Source organism: Rhagoletis pomonella, unplaced genomic scaffold (genome assembly GCF_013731165.1).
Source record: "Rhagoletis pomonella isolate Grant_MI unplaced genomic scaffold, Rhpom_1.0 Rhpom_scaffold_00011, whole genome shotgun sequence".
NCBI lineage: Eukaryota > Metazoa > Arthropoda > Insecta > Diptera > Tephritidae > Rhagoletis > Rhagoletis pomonella.
Window position 1 is genome coordinate 20,788,051 of NW_023458565.1, and position 18,704 is coordinate 20,806,754.

General features: G+C 38.0%; 5 protein-coding genes across 5 annotated transcripts; 3 read left to right on the top strand and 2 right to left on the bottom strand.

The window, feature by feature from the left end:
* Positions 1-6,710: 6,710 nt before the first annotated feature.
* LOC118746793 (valine--tRNA ligase) lies at positions 6,711-10,296 on the top strand. Its single transcript, XM_036480702.1, has 7 exons — positions 6,711-6,873; positions 6,933-7,372; positions 7,433-8,698; positions 8,762-9,211; positions 9,277-9,733; positions 9,794-9,972; positions 10,032-10,296. Exons 1-7 carry the CDS (start codon positions 6,768-6,770, stop codon positions 10,080-10,082), a joined length of 2,949 nt encoding a protein of 982 aa, XP_036336595.1. The 5' UTR covers positions 6,711-6,767; the 3' UTR covers positions 10,083-10,296.
* Positions 10,297-10,309: 13 nt separating this feature from the next.
* Positions 10,310-14,405, bottom strand: LOC118746796. Its single transcript, XM_036480705.1, has 4 exons — positions 14,118-14,405; positions 11,344-11,502; positions 11,176-11,263; positions 10,310-11,116 (listed from the first exon to the last, which is right to left on the bottom strand). Exons 1-4 carry the CDS (start codon positions 14,302-14,304, stop codon positions 10,330-10,332), a joined length of 1,221 nt encoding a protein of 406 aa, XP_036336598.1. The 5' UTR covers positions 14,305-14,405; the 3' UTR covers positions 10,310-10,329.
* Positions 14,406-15,285: 880 nt separating this feature from the next.
* LOC118746795 (39S ribosomal protein L12, mitochondrial) lies at positions 15,286-16,189 on the bottom strand. The gene is made up of 2 exons (XM_036480704.1): positions 16,110-16,189; positions 15,286-16,040 (listed from the first exon to the last, which is right to left on the bottom strand). Exon 2 carries the CDS (start codon positions 16,009-16,011, stop codon positions 15,460-15,462), a length of 552 nt encoding a protein of 183 aa, XP_036336597.1. The 5' UTR covers positions 16,012-16,040; positions 16,110-16,189; the 3' UTR covers positions 15,286-15,459.
* Positions 16,190-16,250: 61 nt separating this feature from the next.
* LOC118747206 (telomere length and silencing protein 1 homolog) lies at positions 16,251-18,702 on the top strand (the record flags this gene model as incomplete). Its single annotated transcript, XM_036481196.1, has 3 exons — positions 16,251-16,507; positions 18,188-18,302; positions 18,367-18,702. Coding segments are annotated over exons 1-3 (621 nt in total), but the record flags the coding sequence as incomplete, so codon positions are not given.
* LOC118746794 lies at positions 16,514-18,176 on the top strand. The gene is made up of 3 exons (XM_036480703.1): positions 16,514-17,004; positions 17,060-17,593; positions 17,650-18,176. Exons 1-3 carry the CDS (start codon positions 16,998-17,000, stop codon positions 18,054-18,056), a joined length of 948 nt encoding a protein of 315 aa, XP_036336596.1. The 5' UTR covers positions 16,514-16,997; the 3' UTR covers positions 18,057-18,176.
* Positions 18,703-18,704: the final 2 nt, after the last annotated feature.

Below are 18,704 nucleotides of genomic sequence, written 5' to 3' on the forward strand. Positions count from 1 at the left end.
TAAATGAAAATTTAGTATCAAAGACAACACCAAGATCCTTGATTTCAATTACCGCCTGCAAGCTACAACTAGAGATGCTGTATCCAGTTTTTAATAAGTTACGTGACTTAGAGAACGAAACATAAAAGCATTTATTAATATTAAAAAAAAGATGTGAGCTCAAGCACCGCGAATAGAAATTATCCAGCTCGGATTGGAGTTTCAATAAGTCAGCGGAGTTCTTAACAACAGAGTAGATTTTTAGATCATCTGCGTACAAAAGAAAATTAGCGAAGGAGAAACAAGAACCAATGTCGTTAATGAACAATACAAAAAGCAATGGACCTAGAATGCTACCCTGTGGAACACCTGAAGTAGCAATAAAAGGTTCTGATTGAGCATCATCCACAGTAACAGAACAGTGCCTACGTTTAAGATAAGACTTAAGCCATTGCAGAAAAGTAGAATGAAAACCAATGGAAGCCAGTTTGTCAATCAAGATCGCATGTGAAACCTTATCGAAGGCTTTAGAAAAATCGGTGTAAATACAATCAACTTGATACCCGGCAGAAAATGTAGATACAGTACTCACTAAAAACTGCCAGATTAGTCACCGTAGAACGACCGGAGACGAACTCATGCTGATTCGGACAAATTAGACTCTTAACAGAAAAATATATCTTGTCTTTGATGACACATTCGAGAAGCTTAGACACATTGAAAAGTTTCGAGATCGGCCTATAATTAGTTACATCATTTTTATTCCCGCATTTGAAGATAGGAGTTATGAATGACAGTTTCCAGGCATCAATGAATACCCCCAAAGACAGCGATCTATTAAAAATGATTTTCAACGGAAGTACCATAGCAGCACAGTTTTTTATCAAGAGAGCCGAGAGGCCATCCACATCCGTTTGGGAGGAGGATTTGAGCTTTAGGACTCCGGTTGAAATATCATCATTTGAGAGAGTCAGTTATCCGAAACCACATGTGGACTTAAAGCCAGATGAGAAAGCATCCCAGGAAAGGTCATCTTCACAATCATAGTTTGATTTGAAGAAATGAGCAAATAAATTAGCAGCCTCTTGAGGACTGCGTGCAAATTTTCCGTTCAAGAATACTGTGGATGGTATTGTGGAGCACCCTTTTTTTGATTTTATGAATTTCCAGAAGGCCTTAGGGTCTGAATGAATGTTATTTTCGAAATTGAGAATATAGTTTCTGTATAAATATTTATCTAGACAAACAACCACATAGAAGAAAATGTTCAGAACTAGAACGATGAATCCGCCTTGAAAGGACTCAAAATGGAGGAAATTAGCCTATGGTTGCAGAAGATATGGAATAAATTAACCGACGAAGACTTGCGTGCAGCTGGTAACACAAATAAAAGTTAAAATTTAGAAACTAATTAATAAAATTAAACTAAAATATTCGGAAGATTAACAATAAAATACTTTGTTCGCAAAATCTATAAAGGAATCTTTTATTAAAAAAAAAAATGTGCGGCAGTTATCATTTTATACTCTGTATTTAAAATGTAGCTTATGAGTTTAATTATCATGATAAATGAAAAACTTGCGGTTTTTACACAACGTTTCAGAAATATAAACAGAAATATACGTGCAACTGTAACGTTAAAGACAAAAATGTTGACCATATGTAGATATGTATATACATATTTTTCGAACTAAAGACATATTTGAAGCAAGATAACGTAAATCATTTACGGCATAGAAGAATACAAAATTAAATTACTATCTGATACTTAAACTATGACTTTGAAAGTTTACGGAAGATTCAAATTACTTTTAAAATTAAATTGATTTAATTAAGTAACTGCTTTCAGGACTGTTCTAAGGGTGTCAAGTGTTATATTTTTAAGGCATCAGCTAAAACTTTGTTGCGAGTGCAAATGAGAGCCAAAAACGGAATATTTCTCTTGTGAGTACATATAAAACTTATAAGCCAAGTTGTATAATACTAATTTTATTTTAGTTTATGCGTCTGTTAATCACTACGAAATTTGGCAGAGTAGACATTCTTATATTCAAGCCCATATCGAATTTCATTCTCTCCAAATGCTTACAAAGTAAATAGTGAAAAAAAAAAAATTACACGTTGCAAATTTCGCTTTCGCTCACTTTCTCATACAAACATGCCTTAATTTTCCTACATTGCTGCTACATAGTACTCGATTTCCCGTATATCTTCTTAAGCTCAGTGAATACCCAATTACACTAGGTACACACGTCTGTACACCCCCATATATATGTAGGTACGTTCATAGAACACTCGACGGCAGTCAAAACTGCAAGCAACGTAAAATGAACAACATCCATGTAACCAAAACGTACTCCCATACAATATTTTATTCTCTTCTATTGCTCTCTTCAGTGTAATCCCGCCACCCCCTTTGCAATCCAGCGCTTTAGGTGTATTTATGGGCATATGTAGGAATGAACATGTATGCCTGTTGTGCAACACCGTCAAACAGTAGATGATTACTCGAATCTCTCCGCTCTTCTTAAAATAAGCACAGTAATCCAGTAAACTACCAACCCAATGACACCAAACAGAGATGGAACAGTTCGCGTGTCTCGTGGAAAATTTACTCGGATGTTCGTGTGCTGATTATCCACCAACTCTTTAGAAACCACATTGAAATGACTCCATCAACACTTGACTTATACACTTGTTCTAAGTAAGTAATAGATACTTTGATACTTTGTATGTACGTAAGTACATATGTATTTATGTATATATCTTTTGTAAGTATGTATGTAAATGCATACATATATATACAACTTAAAGAAGCTTCTCCCATCAAAAGCGTAAACCATTTGGTAAGTATACCCAGAAACAGTTTTGAATGTGCCAAAGGATGTTTTAGTCTTACAGATAATTTACATATGCACATAAGTACATATTCAAGTACATGTCTATCGACAATCCTTTCTGTCTAGCTTTTATTAAATCTTATTTTTGTATTTGAATATTTTATAAAAAAAAAGAGTTCGTTTGGTAACAAAAATCCCTAGTAGTTAACGGAATAGGTATTATTACCTTTTCTTCGATGGAATTTAAAAAAAAAAAATACCTTTATCTGTAGAGGTTACATTTAATAAAAATTGACAAAACGGGAAACGATAATAAGAAACGGAAAAGATTATGAAATACGTACATAAACAGCTGAATGGAGTAACTTCATTCTTTGGAACATTAACGAAGTGGAAATCAAGTGCAAGTAGGTTGTTTGCGAGCTTTCAGTGATTCAAGAACAGATATTTGACCCACGTAGTCGCTATTTCCAAAAAATTAAGCCCTGTTATCCACTATTTTCCAATAAGTTTTTAACAAGTATTAATCAAAGTAATTGCAATAATACTACCTTGTGGAGGAACTCCTTCTGTCTTTTGTTTAGAGGTTTTACAATGCTATGGCAATAGCCTCGGTGAGGTTGCCTTTAGTTGAATATTGCGGATTTGTTGGATTTTGACAATTTTCCATTCAACACAATACATACGATAAATCTTGGCAAGTATTCGCTTAGAGTTTCTGATCTTCCCGAGCAGATTGAAGGTTGAAATTTTAAATGTAAAAGTACAAAGTATTAGTGCGTATCTTCTAATTGGGGTAGGCTGTAGAGGTGTAAATGTGCATAGTCTAGAATTCTGTGAAGTGAAATATGTATGTATCTCGCTTGTTCTAATAATGACGGGATGAGGAAATCTATACGATTAAGTGAACTTATTTTTATCAGTGAAGGCACCAAATGAATGGTTGGATGTCTTTCGTCTCTAGGTTCTTTTTTTAGATAGCTCAGTGCACTCCTTGTCCTACACTGCAGGATGCCTTTAAATTTATTATAAAAAATAGGATAAATCAATCTACTTTACTTTCAGCACATATCCCGGAAGCCAGAACCATCGATATGCTGCTTTTCGCACATCTCAACTCCCAACCAACAACACTTTTAATGTACCTACGGAAATGGTAGGCGAACCACAGCAAAGAAGAACGTTAGCAAAAACAACAATCACGCCGACTTACGCCACCAGCTTGACATAGTGACCTAATTCGAGATTCGATTACTGGTTTTCTTGGACAACATTTTCTTCATGACGGCTTCGGTTCTATATGTAATCGTGAAAATTTCAATAGTCGTACTGCAAAATGTATGACTTTACACATTTCCTTAAACGTTTTTTTATTAAATAATATACCCGGTTAATAAGAAAATCACAAAATTGCGAAACAAATCAGCAAATTCTTGCATGTGACCACTTACCGTCGAGTTTTGTAGGTATAGAAATTCTTTCTGCTGCTGTTGGAAAATTTACGAAATTGTCTAGTTGACAACCTTTTATAAGAAAAGTTCTTCAATAAATCCTGGGATGCACAATTTTTTCTTTTCTATTTTACTGAAAAATCACAATTAATTATAACTGGAGCAGCAAGTTATGTTATGATCTCGTATCGTACGCTTTTGCCTTCTGCTTTTACCCTTTTTATGTTCCTTTATTATAGACATTTGATAATAGCAGCGATGCCACTCATGAACGAAAGACATGGTTCATGGATGCCACCCTTACAAATTTCTCAAACAAATGTGATTGTGCTGCCAATGTCAATCATGGTAAATCAAATCAAGCATTGCGCAATTCAAGAATCAGCTGTTAAATGCGATTCGAAATTTTGTTGTTGAATTCAGCAATAGCAACAATTACTTAGATAACTGTTCTTCAGTTTAGACGTTAATAATGATTACTTCCAGTTATATCGCTGTTGTTGCATACATCGCAGTCCGTTATTTCGTAGAAATCTGGGCAACTCCTATCTCTGACTCCAATTAGCTACGAACCTAACAAATCATTTGAATTATATGTACGTTTGGTGTGATTCGGAATCTCTTATTGAGTTTGCGTAGATATCTTTCCTCACGGCAGTCGGGTCTACGTAACTGGAATGAAGCTCCCACGGCATTGGAGTCACGTAACCGGGACCCCCCATACTACGTTTATGCGTAGGCCAATTTGTTTTACCATGAACCAAAAATACAAGATCACGCAAGAACGCTACGTTGTATTTGTAATTGATTTTGAGAAAAAAGTTTGTGAAAGGGAGGTCGTCAGCTGAGCGTGTGTACATCACAGGAACCACTGTTTTACACTTTTATTTAACTAAAGAAGAGTTAATTCAACATGACAACTCATTTTTAAGCGTTGTAATGAATAATTTTACCTGAATTGTGTGCTCAAAGTGGCTGACATTAGTTTTAGTTTTCGTCGTTTTCTTTGCTTTGTTTACTTTTTGCTCGTTTTCCAGCGAAACAAGATTGCGTAGGACCCGCTCAAAAAAAATTTTTTTTTCACTCTCTTGTTCTTGCGTTATCTTGGGCCGTATGCATAAAAACTAAGCAATTACTTTTTCTCAGATTTTCATATCTTTCACTTAAGTTTATTTGAAAAAATTTAGTGAAAGGTCTGAAATTTTAAGAAAAAGCATTTGCTTAGGTTTTATGCATACGGCCCCTTGTGTCGTTCGTTAATTGCTGTGAATGAATTCTGTCGCATAAATGTACCCTGCAAAAATCAAGACTACTCCATGCATGCGTGTAAAGAGCACTCCCTAAAAAACAAGGAGTACTCCAAAATTAACCACAATTCATATAAAAAATATAATCCAATTAACATTGCGATGTCCTAGGGCAGGACCATATACTCCATCCCTGCATTACATCAGAGTAGCACAAAACTACTCCAACATAATAACAATGGCATTGCTGTTATATTTTTTCGTTTGTACACGCTTTTGTTCTTCACTTCTCAAATGCTTTTTCGAAATTAATAAAAACCAAGACAAAAATTAAAAATAACATGCTGCCTCTGACGGCATTCGAACCCGAACATGCTGGGAGCTAAGAACTAACAGCGAGCATCTCTACACGTTCAGCTCGCATGCCCGGCAACCCGACATCCCTAACGACCTTGTCCTTATGGGCAAACCCCGCAGAAGCTGCACGCTTCCTAGGGCTGCCGTTAGTGGAACTTGACGGCAACGACTGAGATACCAACCGATCTGGGCGGGGTTGTTGTAGCCGCTACAACAACAACAACAACAACAACACGTTCAGCTACAGCCAGACATGCAAATGTGCTTTCAAATGCTCGTCTTCAATCACATTTCGTTAAAACACGAGCAGTGATCGGGTAACAAACAATAAGCTGGCGCAGAGACACGAGTTGGTCCGCTACAGCATAACAGAGGAACACTTTTGTAAGTACTCCAATTTACCACAAATAGACTGCATGGTCCCACGATTTTTGCAGGGTAGTATCAGATTCAAATGTGGTGAATGACTACCACTTCGCATCATTCCCCAAAAACTCTGGATAATTTGCATGCTGTTACAAGCACAACTATTTTAATTTTTCAAAATGATAAGTCAAATCTAAAGCCCACATTTGTATGACCTCGATTTTACATTCTGCTCAAAATAAAGGTTTACAAGAAATATAATACATTCTTATTTCGTTTTAAATGCCTTTCTAACTAGAATTTTTTGCCCAAGATTAAAGTAACTGCACAGGTGTTTCACCGCAGTGCCCATTGTTCCGTAACGGTTACGTAAATGTAAAGTAACTGCACAGGTGTTTCACCGCAGTGCCCATTGTTCCGTAACGGTTACGTTAATGTCTATTATGCACCCTGTAAATCAGCTGATTTTCGACATTTGTTTGGCTTTTATATGTTTTTTTTTCCTAATCTTCATTTGAGAATGGAAAATGCAATCAAATCTTAAAATTTCACGTGTTACAAGCAAAGGATTGCATTTATTAAGCTGCCGATATAAACACAAGTTTTCGCTTCGCCAGAAGTATTCAATCGCAGGTAGTGCCGTCGAAATTCTCATTAATAAATTAAGTTTTGAAAGAAGCGTTTTGTTTTAGCGTTTCCAACTTTAGCGCCGGGCTATGATCCGCGCGCTGTGGAAAAGGATAAATATGTACATAGAAAGGCACGGGAAGCTTGTGGTGGTAAACACGGATCATACCGCATGCTGCTACCGCCACCAAATGTAACAGGAAACCTGCATTTAGGCCATGCGCTAAATGCCACTTTGCAAGACGTTATATGCAGACAGCACCGTCAACTGGGTTATGAAGTTGAATGGATACCGGGCACAGATCACGCAGGTATAGCAACGCAAGTGATTGTGGAGAAAAGTTTGCTGAAGGAACGTGGGATAACACGGCATCAACTGGGGCGCATTCCATTTTTGCTGGAAGTTTGGAAGTGGAAGCGAAAAAAAGGTGATGGAATTATTGATGACCTACGAAAGCTGGGATGCACGCTCGATTGGGATAGCGAATATTTTACTATGGATGAGGTAAAATGGATATACTCTAAAATATTTTTGTTATATAATACGGACAAAATTTTTTTTCAGCGACAATCACGCGCCGTCGATGTGGCGTTTATACGGCTCTTCGAAGAAGGTCTGATTCAACGTCAAAAATCATTGGTCAATTGGTCATGTGCCTTAGAATCGGCTATCTCCGACATCGAAGTGGACTTATTGGAATTAAAGGGACCCACTGCATTAGCTGTGCCAGGTCATGAAAAGAGTGTAGAATTTGGTCGTATTTATGATATTAAATATCATTTATGCGATTCAGATGAAGAAATAGTAGTATCTACAACACGTCCTGAAACCTTGCTGGGCGATGTAGCTGTGGCAGTACATCCTCAGGATCCGAGGTATGAAAAGTATCGTAACCGAGAACAAGTATTCCTTAATCACCCTTTTCGCAAGGAGCCCATTCCTTTGATTTTCGATGTAAATGTTGACCAAGACTTTGGCACTGGTGCTGTGAAAATCACGCCCGCCCATGACCGTGCTGATTACGAAGTAGCACAAGTTCATCTGTTGGAACCTATACAAGTTTTTACAGATCAAGGCAAAATCACAGATAGATTTGAAGAATTCAAGGGATTGCCGAGATTCGATGCACGTCAGCATATTTTGGATGCACTCTCAAATCTCCAATTACTCGATGTTGTTAAGCCGCATTCAATGGTATTGCCAATTTGTTCACGCACAAAAGATGTAGTCGAATATATGCTGCGTCCACAATGGTTTCTACACTGCAAACCATTGGCGGATGCAGCAATGTCAGAAGTACGAAGTGGCCGGCTAAAGATTCAACCAGAAAACTATGAAATTGATTGGTTTCGATGGCTTGAAGCTTGCCGTGATTGGTGCATTTCACGCCAGTTATGGTGGGGACACCAAATTCCTGCTTACTTGGCTACGGATGTTGATGGCAACACTTGTTGGGTAGCAGCGCTTAATGAAGATGAAGCAAGAAAGAGAGCGAAGACAGTACTCAATGCAGAAGTTAGCAGCGTTGAACGAGATCCGGATGTGTTGGACACATGGTTTTCATCATCGTTGCTGCCCTTCTCTGTCTTTAATTGGCCATCATCTGAGTACAAGATGCGTTATCCCTTGGATTTAATGGCGACAGGACATGACATCCTATTTTTCTGGGTGGCTCGAATGGTAATGCTCGGCGTAAAATTAACAGGGCAGGCGCCGTTTAAAAAAGTGGTTCTAAATGGCATTGTATGTGATGCGCATGGCCGAAAAATGTCGAAAAGTCTTGGCAATGTGGTTACCCCACAACAAGTAATACAAGGTGCAAGTCTGGAGGTAATTTTAACAAACTTGGTTATAGGTACTATATTTAGAAAAAATTCATTATTTCTATTTTAGTCTTTGGAAGCAGATCTGCAAGGATCGCATGACGCTGGCTTACTTAGCACAGAGGAATTGAATAAATCACTTAAAGGCTTGCAAAAAATGTTTCCTAAAGGCATACAACAATGTGGCACAGACGCACTTCGTTTTACACTCTGCAGTCATAATATAAAAAATCATTTTATTAATTTTGACGTAGCCGAGTGCTATACGAATAAACTGTTCCTTAACAAAATTTGGCAAGCAACACGCTACACACTTGGAGCTGCCGAAAAGCTGAATTTATCACTGTCCGAAATTGAGACTTTGGAAAATTGTACGCTAGGCAAGTGGGATCGTTGGATACTCAGTCGATTGTCGGACACTTTAACAACGGTTGCTCAAAGCATTGACCAATATGACCTTCATATGGCGACGTCCGCGATAAAGCAATTCTTTTATAATAGCTTGTGTGATGTTTATCTGGTAAGAATCGTTAATTGAATTTTAAAAATAATTTTCAATTATTAACGCAATATTTTCCAACGCAGGAAACCACAAAACCGGCTATCAGTAAAGGAACGGCCAATGGTTACATCAATTGTGCAACGCTCGCGACATGTCTTAGTTGGGGTCTCCAGTCGATGTCCGTGTTTACGCCTTTCATTGCCGAAGAGCTGCTGCAATACTTGCCACGTGGCATACATCTGCAAATAAGTAGATATTTTGACGCCGAAATAGAGGCGGAGATAGATGTGATATTGGCTATTTGCCAAGCCATAAGGCAGCTGAAAAGCCAAAACAAAATATCAAGAAAACACGAACCATGTGCCCACATATTTGCTCCCGACAAAAAAAGTGCTGCCGACTTGCAGTTACATTTGAAGGAAATGAGCGCGCTAACATTGACCAAACAAGTAGTTGTGGAGTTTCTAACTCCAGCTGAATTGAAAGAGCGCAGGCAGCATTTTCAATTTTTTTCCACTGCCGGACATTACTGCTCCTTCGGTAGATAATTTATTAATTTAATGAAATGTTCTTTCTAAAGTGTATTTTCAATGTCTTTAGGACTGCAAGTGAATGCTATTTATGAGAAAACACGCCAAGAACAATCACCCATTAGTGATTTGAACCACAAGAAACTGGCACGGCTTCAAACCGAACTTGAACGCTATCGCATGAGAATCAATGATGAAGGCTTCCAGCGTTCAGCGAGTGAACAGGTGCAGAAACGGCATAATCAAAAGGTGCGTTTGTTTAAATTCCAATGAAGGAAATATAAAATAAAGATCTTTCTTTAATGCAGATTCAACAACTGGAACTGGAAATAAAAAATATAAAAAATTTGGGCGGTTGAATGTGTATTGTGAAAATTAGAAACGCATAACGTTTTGTTAAGTTAAATTTGTTGTTTTTACCTTAATATATACGAACGTTAACATATTCGCACATATAGGTATCTAGGAAATATTGAATCGAATGATATTAGAGGGCAAGCAGGCAAGCGTTGTTCAAAATTCCGCCTCTATTTTCATATGTGCATGTACATATTATTAAAAAATATAATTTATTATTATGCCATTCACTTAAATTTAAATTGTATGCTAGACTACAGGACAAGCGTTCTGTGAATAGGATAGGAAAAAACCGCGATTCGACATGTCCAAATCCTCATTTGCGTTCGTCACAGTATAAAGCACAAATGGTTTCGTTGCACTCGTTGTATCCACCAATCCCAGTCCACAGAACCGATCGCTAGCCAATGCGACATTATCTTGTGTAGGATTCGGTATAATAATAAAATCAGTTGTGCAATCCTGACTTTGTACAGTCGCAGTGCCAAGCAATGATGGATCGACAACAGCTACATCATTTGTTAGCGTGAAGGAGTATGCATCTGAACTCACTTGACTCCAAGTTATTGAGCACATACCTGCGCCCATGCGTACGCAAATACCATATTGTTGATTGGCTATTTGTCGTGTGCCTGGCACACCAATTGAATTTGTCAGCGAATTAGCGGCGGAGTCATAATTGAAACTTGATACTGTGCCACTTGTATCCATGTAGTATTGCAGGCAACCCGAAGGTGCTTGTGTGGCAGAAGCGCATGCGATTTGTGCAATTTGTAGTTGCCATTGGCGATTAAAGGTGTAGCTATCGGATGTGGCCACAGAGATGGTAATCGGTGATTCACCATTGAAATCGACATAAACATGTTGTCCGCTATTCTCACCACAAATAGTGGGTACACGTGAAGCGCCACCCGTTATAGTTAGGGTATCCGTCAGACAGAAACCATCGCCACTCGGTGGTGCTATAGTCAACGATAGGAAATCGATGCGAAGCTGGCAGATATTCGCATCACATGGTGTGACAACAATGGAGCAACTGTAAAAAGAGTGGGAGTGAGTACTGCTATGTAGGAGTTGATTGGCTTTGTAGCTTACCGACCGCCACCGCCATATGTGCCGGGGTAACCCGAATTGTAAAAATAGGTATTGTTGTAACTTGTGCTGGAGCCACAGCCCAGTTGGTCTATAATATATTTAATAAGAGGAATAGAAAATACATATGTTGTAAATGTTTTTTAGCATACAATTAAGCTATGTACTTACATATGCAACACACGGCTTGAGTCGTAACCGTAGTACAGGTACCAGCTGCCACACCACCATTATCACTACATTCGCCTCGTACCACACATGTGCCGGACAATTGATTGGCGCCGGTGCAGACATCGTTGGCAAAACGTCCAATCGTATAAAATGGAAACCCTGTAATTAATGGGAATGCAATTTGTTAGAAAATTGGCAAGAATTTCAAATAGTTTTTATGAGTGGTGGTGCATAAATACTGAACTGTTGGTGATGTTGGAGCGAAATATGTACGTGAGCGGCTGCTGACTTTATATCTGTAAATACATTAACCACACAAGTAGCAGCAAAAAAATTTTGATGGCCTCAAAAAAAAAAATTATTTTATAAATCGCTATAAACCTCGTAGTTACCCCAACATTCACGCTAGTGATGGCTACGGTGTTGTAATTAAACAGGGGGCCTCTCGATTGACTCGATGCTCACGAATGACTCGATAATGGCGTCTGGGAATGGAATTGATGACTTGTGCTCGAAAGTAAACGGCTATCTCGCCGAGCTTTCTCGTTTCTTCACTGCACGGAGCTTAACCCTCTCCATATCTCGAATTATATAGGCTCTCGACCTGTGAATGCCGTTCTGGGCACACAACCACCAGACGTGGACGAGACAGAGCTTCGTCTGCTTCGGGAGACTCCTGGAGACTCTGGCTAGTGCAGCAGGTTAAACTCGTACCTGAGCAGAATAACTGCTGATGTGCCAAACGAATGCCCGGCATGCGGAGAGACGCCCCATGACTCGAAACATCTCTTCGCATGTCCACTGAACCCCGCCCTGCCAACGCCTCTGTCCTTATGTACAGACTCCATCGAGGCTGCCCGCTTCCTTGGACTTCCGTTAGTAGAGCTTGACGACAACGTTTGAGGGAGTAACCGATCTGGGCGGAGTTGTAGCCGCTACAACAACAACAACGGTGTAGCGAGCAAGGACATTCATCTTTCACCATACAATCCATAAAGAAGTATGACATTTGACGTTACGCCAGATACCCCTTCGTAGAGAGCCGAGATCTGTCAATCATCTTAGGAAACAAAAATGGAGTTTTTTGACCTCTATATCTCACAACCCACGCCGTATGCTATAGGATGTCGCCCTATATTACAACGCTATTAACCGTTATTATACATTGAAAAATTTTAAGACTTAGACATTACGACACTTAACACGACTTGTGAATCCCCTTAGAATTATGCAAATAAAAGTAAACGAAAGACTTATGGTACGAACTTTTCTTCCACAGAAAATGAAAAACTGTTCCATTAATGTACAGTTCACCCTAATGATAAATGATCTGGAAGTTGAAATGATCAAACAATCATGGTTCTGAACTGAAACGATTTTTCATCACAACACGCAGATGCCCTTCTCATTCCTGACGAGAACTGCTCAGAGCTTTTGTTCTCGTTTTGTTCTCAGAACGTTTGTTGGCAGAACGTTCCCTAGACATTAGTTCTTTATTGATCATCCTTAAAAACGTGCTCGATACTTTCGTTATCATAAGAAACGTTCCCGAAAGACTCGTTCTCAATATGTTCTTCTTGAGAACGTTCTCGAGAGTTTTGTTTCCGTTTGGTTCTTTTGCAGGAACGTTCTTGACATTTCATTTTATTCTAGTGCAGAACTAAACCAAAACTGTAATGCGTTCTCGTAATTGTTTAGTTTATTTTGAGCGAAAAGAAAACAATCAAGAATTAGTGAATATTTTGGAATTTTATTGGTTAACCCCGAAAATTATGCATCTGAGATTTATAACAGAATATACAAAGAAACGCGTCTTTGCGCGATCGACAGCTTTTGCGACGTTTAGAATATGTATATTTTTTAAATAAAAATTTAAAAAATAATGATTATTTTCCTTCCCCGATTTACATCAAAATTCAAGGATGAAATTTGAATAGGACATTTTTACTGTTCACCCTTATTCGCCAAAAAAATGTATTATTTTCAATTCTACAGAATATTAACTTTTTTTGATACCCATATTCTTATTTTACATTGCACTGAATTTTTAAAATATTTATTGAATTAATCACACCTTTGAAATCTTAAAGTCCTTTTAAAAAAATCCTAACGTTAGAAAGATAAATTCTCTATTTTCGCCAGCATTTTGAATTTTTTGTGTGTAAAATTGACTGTTGTTATTATGCGTTAATTATTATTAAATTTAATTCAACAATTTCACATTTAATTTATTGTTGTTTTCCACACAATTTTTTTTTAAAGAAAAATGGCCTCAAGCTCAATGAAATGGTTGAATATAATTGTTATAAGACCAGAAATAGCAAAATGGCTAATTAAATTTAATTTAAATATATGTAAAATTCTCAAATAGGTACGTACTTGTGTATGTATGTATGCATGCTCGTATATAAATAACAAATAAAAACTTTAATTTTCATGGAGTGATAATTGCTATAACCGTTTATCGACCGAAAAACGATAGAGTTATGAAACAAACTTGGCTTGGTTAAGTTAGTACTTTACGTTAGCTGCTAGAAGGTACATGAGACATGAATGAGGTATGTAAGCGGATATATTATGTACGCAGATATGTAGGTATATATACATAGTATCTATAATCTTAACCACCTATCTTTCCCAAAGGCCACGAGGATGTCGCATATACAGACATATGCAGTTTAGAGCATGAATAATACGTTATTGATGAGTTGAAATTTGTATAGCATTTCGTATTTTCGTGGAAATTTCGTTAGCACTGGCGTACATATACTCACATCTAGGCGATCTCGAATGTGAATGATTTTGAAGCATGTCTTTGGTGGACATCGCTGATTCTATAGGGGGTTCTAATGAATTTTGAAATGATAATAATGTTGTTGGATACTCATCAATATCCTTACACATCACATAACCGAATATGCCCAGCGTTAGCAGTCCGGCGACTAAGGTGAATAAACTCATTTTTGTAATGAAATATTCGCATACACTTTTGTAAGTTGAATTTTTGGCTCTTCGTTTGAAAATTTTTCACTTTTTTTTACTGTTATATTTATATATACATATGTATGTATGTATGTATGTATATATATGCAATAGGGCGTAATTATTAAATAACACGTGTGCACACTTCCTGCGCGGACTAATTAAATTCCTCGATTCAAATTGCGTTCAAATTAAATACGCACTTTACTTGTACACCATCTAATCACTCTGGTATCGCATCACTAACTAAATAATTACACCGCTACCGTAAAAGATTGTGCGCTCTGCAAGAATTCACAAAAGCAAATGCCACCTTCCAGCGCTGAAGTTGTTGGTATTGGCCAAGAGCAAGAAATTGGTACTACATGGAGTATTGGAAACCAATATGTTTTTGTTGCTGTTGCCACAAAGGTGCTAATTAGAATTGATCATGCTCTGGCATCAATTGCAAGAATGTGTGAGTAATCTCATGGAAAAGATGTGTGGCTTTGATGGCAGAAAATGACATCGATTAATCAGTTAAATAAGAGAATATAGTTCAACACGATTTTCTGTTGATATTTTGCTTTTAACATGATCGTGAGGAAATTCTTGTAATAGGATGTCGTTGTTGTATTATTGCATGCAAGAGATGTCTTTGTATATGTAAATTATACTCAGAAACAAAAATAAAACGTTTAGTCATATTTGCTTAACGGTTTTAAATTCACTTGCTCTATCAAAAAGGTATGACGCACTTATTATAGCATTTTACAGTTGTTTATAGAATGCGCAAATACTAATTTAAGGGGCAAGGGAAAGGTTGTGCTTCAGAAAAGAAAGTTAATCGCAATTATAAAAAAATATATTGGGACTCTAGAGAGCTGGGCACGTGGCTGCAATATATTTCCCGTGGGAGGATTGAAATGCTAATTTTTTGATTAACCAGCAGAAAAAAATATTCTGCGCACTTATTGTTCCTTATTTTAATTGATTTTATTATAATTCACTCTAGCAACAATAGATCAATCAGGAATTAAAACGATGAACTTATTTACGTACATCAGTGCACATAAAAATGCGTAAAACTACATATATAAGTTTGTATTTAGGATTAGGCAACGGTGCGTATTCCTTATAAAAGTAGCAACCTTTTTATTCAATTTCAATGACTGCACCAGCCTTGGTAAGTGCCTCTTTGAGTTTTTCTGCTTCATCCTTTGGTATGTCTTCTTTTACGATGGTAGGCGCACTCTCGACGAACTTCTTAGCTTGCACCAAATTCATGCCCTCCAAAAGGTTCTTCACTTCCTTGATCAACGCTACTTTTTGTTTTTCATCGAACTTCAGCAGCTTCACTTTGAAGGCAGTTTGTATCTTCTTTGGAGCAGCTTCCTCTTCCTCCTCTTCACCACCAGCAGGACGCGCAGGGCCGGCAGCAAATTGTGGTACAAATGCGGTCTCAGGCAAATTCAATTTCTTTTTCAGTAGCCCACTAAGTTCTGAAACTTCTAGCAGATTTAATGCAGCAATACTATTGACGATGTTTTCCAACTTTGGGTTTGCTGTTTTGGCTAAACCTTCTGGGGGTGGTGGTACTAGTTTCTCGGCACCGCTAGCGGTTGCAGGTGCTGCTTCGGCAGAATACGTACGAGCACGGACACTGTGACGAGTGAATTGGCGCATGACGAGGCGTATGAAGTTCATGACGGAATATTACCTGATTCCCAATTAACCTGCAATTATATTTATGTCAAAATAAATAAAATTCTGTTTTGTAAAATTCGTATATTTCCACAACGTGCCTGTTATATCAGCGGTGGTGTCAGCTGTCAAAAGCAACGATCCACCTTCTTTTCTTCACGTTGTTCACAATAGACCTTTTTAAGCAGTTGTGACTTAAAAAGTACGAATGTGTTAGCAAAACAAAACTCAAAATCATTTCAACCATAGAATAGTGTGGAAACGCCAGAAAAATAAATACTCAACATTTTTGTAAACTGAATAATTAAACACCTTTTAAACAAAAAATAATGTCTGAAGGAGTTGAGGTAAAATTGGAGAAAGAGGACTGCCAATCAGAGGTCAAATTAGACGCTGAGGAAAGCAGTGGAAAAGTATTGTTTAAAAAGAAGCCACGGAAGAATCTACGTCAAAGAAAGCCCTCTCATTCAGACGAGGAAGAAAAGCAAGATGAGGAAATGTAAGCTTCAATGTTGATTAAGTGAAAAATATTCGGGTACTGTTTAGTTTTGTGCCAAACGATTTCGGGCTATTGCGCCCAATGAAGTGAACCGATCTAAAAAAATTTCCACACACTTGTCAAGTGTCTAGTGTCTACATTTTATTTTAACACCTACTTTTGTAATTTTGCCCGCTAATTTATTTGGAAATTCGATTTGAAATCTAATTAATCAAAATTTGTTAAAAAAAAAAAAACTTGAAAAATACGCCTGCGACTTTGGTTGCGTAGGCAAATTAAATGGCGTAGTTCAGCTGTCAAACTCCAATAACTGTAAGAAGGATGAGAGACAAAAGGAAATAAGATATAAGCCAGATGCATTAAAAATATAACCAAGGTGAATATAACCTTTTTACGGCTTGACTTAACATTGCATTTCAGTTTGTACGCTAAATTTTACGAGTTAATTCATTTCGGTTCTGCCACTTAGTTTCTTCGTTGTTTTATTAAAATGTCTGGTAAGTAATTGTAGTCTATGATAATATGCCATAAATGCAATTCTTCTGTTTCTAGATGATCGTCCTTCCACTAGCGCCAGCGCAAGAAATTCGCAGAAAGGCGGCGAATGGAATTTTGCGCGTATGGTACTGGAGTTAAGAACCCATGAGCAGGGGGCACAATTCGCGGTGGAGCATGGGTTGATCCGGGGTACAATGCTGTGCCCCTTCCATAAAGTACGTATGAACTGGCGAAAGGGCGGAAAATTTGGGTACTTCGTATGCCAGCGTGGCAAATGCGCCAAAAGGCCCCGTGTTTCGGTAGCTGCAGCGACGTGGTTCGAGGGAGTCCGGATAAGCGTCCCCCACGTATATTATTTGATGTATTGCTTTGTGGAGAATTTTACCCGCGAGATGATTCTACGTCAAGACTATGTGAAGGAGGGAAAAACTCTGTCATCTGCGACTGTAACCGACTGGTACAGTTATTGTAGAGAAGTCGTTGTAATATACCAGTTGGACCACCAAGAAGCCACCGGAAAAATTGGTGGTCCTGGGAAGGTGGTCCAGATTGACAAGAGTGAATTTGGAAAGCGGAAACTCAACAAAGGTAATTTTTATTCGATTGTTGTGTTATGATTTAAATTTTTCCTTTCTTATTTTCAGGCAGAGGAGTGGAGGGTCACTGGGTCCTGGGCATGATCCAAGATGGCAGTGAGGATCTACGTCTAGAAGTATGCCCAGATAACTGCTTATCAGAGAATATTCTTATTCCGCTGATCAAAAAGCATGTGGCCGAGGGGTCTATTATAAGGACGGATTTCTTCAGCGCACATGATTGTCTTTCTGATAATGGATTCATCGCAGAAGACGGGACCCACAGCCAGCGAATTCAATCGCAATGGAGGGTGGTGAAACGCTTTTTTTCTGCGCGCAATTATAATCACACCGGGAATTTCGCAGATTTGGTGGTAGAGTACCTGTGGAGGCGTAACATTAAAAAGACCAAAAAGGACCCTTTTTTGGCATTAGTTGAGGCCATTAACTATGTTTATAAATTAGAATTAAAATAATAAATATAACCCACACTCCATTTATTTTTATTACTTTTCATAAAGTTGGGACCGTCCCCTTTCTAATGGGACTAATGGGGATGACTGAACATATTCCAAATATGCATTTTATTTAAATATTACTCTTCTAGCGCCGTACTTGAAGAAATCAAAGAGCGACAAAAATTGCGTCAGCGGCCCCATGGTGTAAGTGTTATCGGCTTGGCGTTGGGCAAGAAATTGGCGCCGGAAGAAGAAATCGCCATTGTAAGTTTTGATACAAAGTTTTTAGATACAGTGTTTCGAAAAATAACTCGCAATAACTTTGCAGAAAGACCCGTTTAATGTTAAAGTTGGTGGCCTCGTGAATATGCAGGCGCTGAAATCCGGCAAGCTAAAAGAGCCAGAAGACGCTTACGATGTAGGCATTGGCACACAGTTCTCTGCAGAAACAAATAAACGAGATGAAGATGAAGAAATGATGAAGTATATTGAACAAGAATTGCAAAAAAGAAAAGGACTTTCTAAGGCAAATGCCGATACTGAAGAGGGTGATCCAAACAAGTACCTCACACCTGAAGAGGCTGCACTGCTGGCGTTGCCTGATCATCTGCGACAGTCTTCATCAAACCGTTCGGAAGAAATGTTATCCAATCAAATGTTAAATGG